Here is a 6,839-nt window from a genome sequence, read left to right on the forward strand (position 1 = left end):
AGGATGGGATAGATCCCTGATGCCGGAGGTTATGGAATAGGAGACTTTCCACATTCAAAGCAGCATTCAAAGCAGAAGCTGCACTGTGGATTGGAATTTCAGGATTCAACAGTTTACATGCCAAAATCAAAGATGATTTTTTTAATGAATGCCGAATTATGGAGTTATGTTGAGCTAAAAGTTTCACATGGTATGGTTCCCACCTAAATCCGTACAAAGCATCCATATGGCAGTGCAGTCCCTAGTCATCCACCCCTAAAGGTTATATGCACGCAAGAAATGCTAAGATAATAGTCCAAAGGCCAATTGCTAGACCAAAAACCCAACCAAATCTAACAAATTCATTTACTTTGCATCAAGAAAAAATGTTGCACTTTCAAGGCACTAATAGCATAATGAGAGAAATACCAATTCTAACAATGAAGTAGGTTAATGGGGTTGTTTTAGACCTGGTCAGTGGGAAACCTCTTTCCAGGCCAGCACCTACATCTCTTGTTTCTAACTTCCAGCACTTGCTTCACTCGTTTACATTACAACAAGTATTGTAAAATAATGTTTCTCTTACATTCATTTCTTCTTTTTTTTGACAGTCAATTTCTATTACATTCATTTCTTGCAACATTTCCACACTGTTTTTCAGTCTGGCAGTGGCAGCTAAGGTTATCAAAGAGAAGCATCCCCAAAAATCGGATTGTAATTTGGAATGCTACAGTGAGTAAAGAGGGTAAGCATGCAGCCATTGTTACACAAGAAAGCCAAAAGAAGAACCTAGATGATGAGCATAAAGAGGGTAAGCATGCAGTCGTTGCTTATACCTAGTACCACACATCACATTAAAGAAGCCATAGTTTAATATCTTCTATTTTAATGCTTTGTCCATGTCTATATCATAGAAATGCATCAGTCTGGATGATAAAATCGTAAACTCTACCTCTTCCAAGGAAGCATTCCCAGCTCTTTCACCGATGCCATTGACAGTGACCTCTAGCTGCCTTGCCCCTGCATAAGCACCCTGGAAATACACCACACAAGACTTGAGTACATCCAGAGTGAGCTTCTGGAAAACATCAAACAATCCTGTGATTTCAAAAAAAACAAAACTAGAATTTAAAAAAAAAAAAAAAACAGGAGGGAGGGGACATACAGCTAATGTGTTGGCAGTTGAAAGGCCGAGATCATTCTGGCAGTGTGTTGAAATGATCACATTTTCAATCCCAGGAGTGTTGGCTTTTATATCAGCAATTAACTGTCCAAATTCAGTAGGCATAGTGATACCAACGGTATCAGGGATGTTGAGGGTCGTCGCCCCAGCCTTAATAACCTCACCAAGAACAAGATAAAGGAACTCCCTGTCCGACCTGGCAATACAAAAAAGAGTTTAAGTATGCCCCTTGGACAGAAAGAACCATTTTAAATAATTCATTGAATACCATAAATTCATTGATAACATGTAAAGGAATCCAGTTTAGAAAGTTCGTCAGCCAAAGGAACAAGCAACCACATGATGGCAATTCTCACGCCATTCCTGTGGAGGTAATGCTTATAAAGATGCAGTTTGTAGTAAACAAGAGGTTCATCCAACAAATGATTCAGGGTTTTAAACCTCGAAGCCAACCACCATTTACAGCCATTGCATCACTTGATGTGAAGAACGCCACTTGCTCGCAAGGATCTTCAAGAGGAAATTTTATATGGCTTCACCTCCTACATTTCAAACTAATGGGGGAGGAATGAAAAGAATGTTGGTTGAAGAAGGCAACATATGACCTGAAGCAATCACCACCAGTGTTCCAAATATCGACGATATTATCAATAATATCACCGATATTATCGGCATCACCAGATCAGCAGTATCAAAACTGCAGGAAGTGTAAAAAATTCCAAATATCACCGATATTTTCAAAAGTACCAGAGATACTTTGCAATATTATCAATGCCAGTGATACTTTGAAAAGAATCCCTTATGAAAGCTCCTTGGTATCAACTATGCCAGCGCTAACATTACCAATACTCATGGTGTGCCGTAAATGCCATTACGTAAAGGTAACCGTGGCAACCATAACACGTTACGGGGTCGTAACGGCCATAACAGCCGTTATGGAAAAAAATGTTAACGGCACGTTACATCCCCTATAAAGGCCATAATAGGCCAGTAATGGTCTATTACGAAACATATACAGGTTTTTCATACTTTTTAATCAACATTACGAGCAGATGCAGGTTTTTCGGGGTTTTTTTCAATAAATAAAAAATTAAAATAGAGAAAAAATAGAGACCGTAACGGCCGTTACAGGGTCATAATAGCCGTCATGCCCCATAACGTAAAGGTAACGGTGGTGGCTGTTATGGCCACCGTTACCGTTACGAAACACCTTGCCAATACTACCAACAATATCCCCAATACTAGGGAAATATCTGTAAATAAGCGAAAATTGATAGAACTTTGGGAAATTTTCCAAAGTTCTCCGTTTTTCAAGAAATTTCTTTTGAATTTTGTTTTTTAGGTGATTCCGATCACTCGGTTTTTTTTAATCAAAGTTTGGATTTGGGGAGAAATCTCAACTCAAAACAAAGAAAGGCTAGAACTCAAGATGGCGAAAAATCCATAGAAACTTCATTTATTTTTTTCAAATGTTTGCATGAATTGCAATGGAAGTCCATGTCTATACATGATTCTCATGCATTGACATGGATTTGTGGCAAAAAGTGAGCATTTAAGTGAAAAATGGAAGAAATTGGGGAAATCCTAATTTTTCCATAATTATATTGGAAAATGTGTGCTCTTCACTGTTAATTAATGTGGAAATTTTATTTAATAATAGGTGTTGGCCAATCTATTGATTGGCTACAAATGTTTATATTTATTTTATAATAATTTTTCGACAACACACAGTTAGCCCCTTATATAATGGAAACTTATTGTGTATAATTGTTTCTTGCACTATTTTAATTCCTCCATGTGTAAACATGTGTCTTTTAACATGTCTTGAAGTTTCACTGAAAAATCCATCTTTTTCCCATTCCCCAATATTCCCCTCAGACAGCGATATTTTTCTAAGTATCAACGATAATATCAGCGATAAGAAATATGTTTCCCGATCCCCAGTCATCGATACATGTAACGAAACTGATACTCTAAACACTGATCGCCACCATGGTTTTAAAAATCGAACAGAACTGAGTCAACTCAGTTTTGGTATGAATGACAGCCAAGTCGGGATCCATTTGGCCTGTTGCACTTTTTTAAGCACAATTAGGCTTCAAAATGTTGAAGATAGAAAGAAATCATGTGAGCTTGCTGCACTTTTTTAACACAATTAAGCTTCAAAACGTTCAAGATAGATAGAAACCGTGTCCACTCATCCAACACTGATGAAACCAAGTCAGCTCATTCAAATCAACTCAATTTCAATCCAAAACAAATCGCAATCCGAAGCCAGGATTTAAAACCATAATCACCAGTCACCACAGGCATGATTCGAAAGGTTCGATGAAGTAATATTGAATATTACTTTTAAAATAAGTCATATGATGGTTGAAAAGAAGTGCAGCTCTAAGAATGTATGTGGATTATACAATTGTCTATAACAATAATCAGCTATTCAGGAGATGGAAGGATTACTGAGGTAAGATGGCTGACATTAAGGACATGGATCATTTATTATGTTTTCTAGGGATTGTAGCTCCAAGATTGAAGAGGGGTACAATTACTTAACATTACATCATAATGAACGTATGATCAATAAGCTCAAAGAATATGGCGAACTTGAAACAACGGCCACTGACAGTAGAATTGAAGACGGTGATTTTTGGGAGAGCCTTTGCTATGTTAAATTTAAAGGCTGCTCAGCAAGATAGTTTCCCACTCAGCCATCATAACATAGCACATGTCGAGAGAGTAGTGACTCAGGCTATGCACACCCTTTGTTACTCATTCTAAGGTAGATGGTAGGATCTTGAGGTACTCAAATCTCCGCCAATACATGGACTCTGTATGCAATTAATGGACAAACTGCACACAAACTTTTTAATACATGTGGATTGGGCATTCACATGCTAATAGGAGTGAGGTCTACAACTCAATATTATACATTTGTCGGAAGTAACATGGCTAAATGGAAACACAAAAAGCAAACTGGTGTTATGCGCCCAAGTGCTAGACCTGAGTGTAAGGGCATGGCCCATATTGCATGTGAAATAATGTGATCGAAAACTTCCTTCTCTGATTTATGGTTTTCACCCTCAACTCCAACACGAGGATCCATTGTGACAACCAAGCAGTGATAGAAATTTCATACAATACAGCCTGCAATAAGCGGACTAAGCAAACTGATGTTGAATTTTTCACTCGTCAGGGAGAAGGTGACAGTAAACAAAGTGTGATCTTTTCATGAGGATGATCTGACCGACTAGCTGATTTTTACAAAGGCAATGGAAGTAATAGTCATGATGTTCTCTCCATGCTGAGATGATTGATACCTACACACCAGCTTGCGACTACGCGTTGACAATTGTGTTCATGAGCATTTGCATGAATGTTATTTTTAGGGCATCCTTCACAGCCATTGTATAAAAATAAAAATAGAAAGGCATACTCACATTTTTAAATTTATTTATTTTGTTATTGGATGGCGGCCACTGCCTCGCCAAGCGTCCATGTCAAGGCTCAATCCTGGGACTACACCGGATCAGGACAGCATATGCCACCAGCTGAGATACCCAACTGGGTGTATTTTTAAATTTATGTCTACCAAAACACTTTTCCTACGACTTTTATCTGATTGCCATCTCTTCAAAACCCCGAATCCTCAAACCTGAATTGCCATTGCGACATTACCAACAGCAAACTTCGGTTTTAGCTAAAACAAAAATACATGCAAGAAACACCAGAAATTCTAAATAAAAATAACAAAATCACAACAAGAAACCAACCCATGATCCCGAAACCAGAATTTATTTATTTTTTAAGACATGAAAATAAGGGGTTGTTTGGATGCCTGTAAACAGGCCAAGTTGTAAATGATTTACAAGTAAATCATTTACAGTGTGTTTGGATAGCCTTTTTTGCCTGTAAATCATTTAAAGGCTGTAAATGATTTACAGCATTTAAACCCATCTAATTTACAGGCAAAATTTTCTGATTTCATTTACAGGCTCTCCATTACAGCCTAACAGCTATAGGAAAGATTGGCTCTCCATTTACAGGCTTAAACAATTTACACGCTATCCAAACATGGGCAATCATTTGCATGTAAATCATTTACAGCTTAAAGCCAAACAGGACAAGATGTAAATGATTTAAACCATTTATCAGGGAATTCGGAAGCCAAGAAAAAGAGAACCTTCCGGCATCTTCCGGGCTGAACTCGATGTCATTACATCCCAGACTCCTCGCATACCCCACCATATCCCTCGCGATTGTGACCACCTCCTCCCTCGTCTTCCGCAGTTTATACTGCAAATGGATCTCGCTTGTCGCAATAAACGTGTGGATCCTTGGAAACTTGGCATGCCTTACAGCCTCCCATGCCGCATCTATGTCGGTCTTATTACACCTGGCCAGGCCGCAGACGACAGGCACATGGCCATCTTCGTCTATGGTGTTCCCGACCTCACGGGCGATCATCTTGACGGCTTCGAGGTCGTCGCGTGAGGAGGCAGGGAATCCGGCCTCGATGATGTCGACGCCAAGGCGGGCGAGCTGCCGGGCCACGTCGAGCTTCTCTTTGGAGGTCATGGTGGCGCCGGGGGATTGTTCACCGTCGCGGAGGGTGGTATCGAAGATGCGGACGAAGGAATCATCGGAGATGCGGTTGGGAATGTAGTCGGGGCGGCGAGAGAGAGAGCATTTCGCTCTGAAAGAGAAGGTGGTGGTGATGGTCTTGGGAATGGAAGAGAGAGAGTAGGGTTTTAGGAAGAGAGAGCGGTGGGAGATAAGGGGGTTGGGGTTTAAGAAGAGCAGAGACGCCATGGGGTTTTTCTTCGAACTCTTCGAACAGAAAATAGGGGTTTTTTGCAGGGTTTTTGACCGGTGCTGATTGAATCCAAACACATTTGCAGGGTTTTTGACTGGGCGTGTTTGGATCAAATGTGTTTAGATTCACGTATAGTATTGTTTTTCACTGTAAATGTTTACGAACGGACGCCGAATACCTGTCACTGTAGCACAGTGTATGCCTTAATGTCGTGAACTATCACCGTTTGTTTTTTACCCGAATTTAAATACGTATCAGTTGTGGAATTCATTGTCACCTTTTGGCACAGGGTCCTCATCGGGCCAAAGATGTGTAATTGTGGATTATAATACATACACACAACCCTCCCCCCCCCCCCCCCCCTCCCCACCAAATTATATGCATGCAGGGATTGCAACCTCAACAATGCCACGTGGCATGGTGCACCTGCCATTTCTAACCCAAAGAGAAGTAATATATGCGTGATATCCAGTGGCCGTCAGTTCTGTGTTGTGGTCCACCTTTGATTTATAATCCTCACAGGAGGTTTTCAATGGTGGATATCCATTCAGAGGTGTGGGCCACCTCTGAATTATACAATGATGTGGACTAAGACCTGCAGTAACTATACATTTAAAGAAGCAATGATCAGTGGTGGGGTCCACACACTGCAGGGTCTACATTTCTACTGGGAAATAAACACCTAAATAAATCAAAACTTTATTCAGTGTTTCATGCAACAGAGTCTTACAAAATAACCAAAAAAAAAAAGTCCAAAACAAAATAATAGTTCTAGAGCTGTCAAGCAGTGACAGACATCTCCTTCAGTAACGGAAAAGGCTTCCAGTAATCGTGCCGATTATGTTTGAAAAACTCCTTCAATCG

The 6,839-nt window shown here is 40.0% G+C and overlaps 1 protein-coding gene across 9 annotated transcripts in view; it reads right to left on the minus strand.

Moving 5' to 3' along the window:
- Nucleotides 1-6,006, minus strand: part of LOC131240061 (2-isopropylmalate synthase A-like) — an 80,265-nt gene extending 74,259 nt beyond the window's left edge. For 7 of the 9 annotated variants that reach the window (XR_009168594.1, XM_058238073.1, XM_058238076.1 and 4 more), the window contains exons 1-3: nucleotides 5,343-6,006; nucleotides 1,145-1,358; nucleotides 932-1,012 (exon numbers count right to left, since the gene is read on the minus strand). Coding sequence is in view for 8 of the 9 variants with exons in the window: in XM_058238073.1 (XP_058094056.1) it covers nucleotides 932-1,012; nucleotides 1,145-1,358; nucleotides 5,343-5,971 (924 nt within the window). In the remaining variant the exon portion in view is untranslated. The remainder of the gene's footprint in view (nucleotides 1-931; nucleotides 1,013-1,144; nucleotides 1,359-5,342) is intronic. The other 2 variants (XM_058238072.1, XM_058238071.1) reach the window with 1 other exon arrangement.
- Between the last annotated feature and the right edge of the window lie 833 nt (nucleotides 6,007-6,839).

Source organism: Magnolia sinica, chromosome 3, assembly GCF_029962835.1.
Source record: "Magnolia sinica isolate HGM2019 chromosome 3, MsV1, whole genome shotgun sequence".
NCBI lineage: Eukaryota > Viridiplantae > Streptophyta > Magnoliopsida > Magnoliales > Magnoliaceae > Magnolia > Magnolia sinica.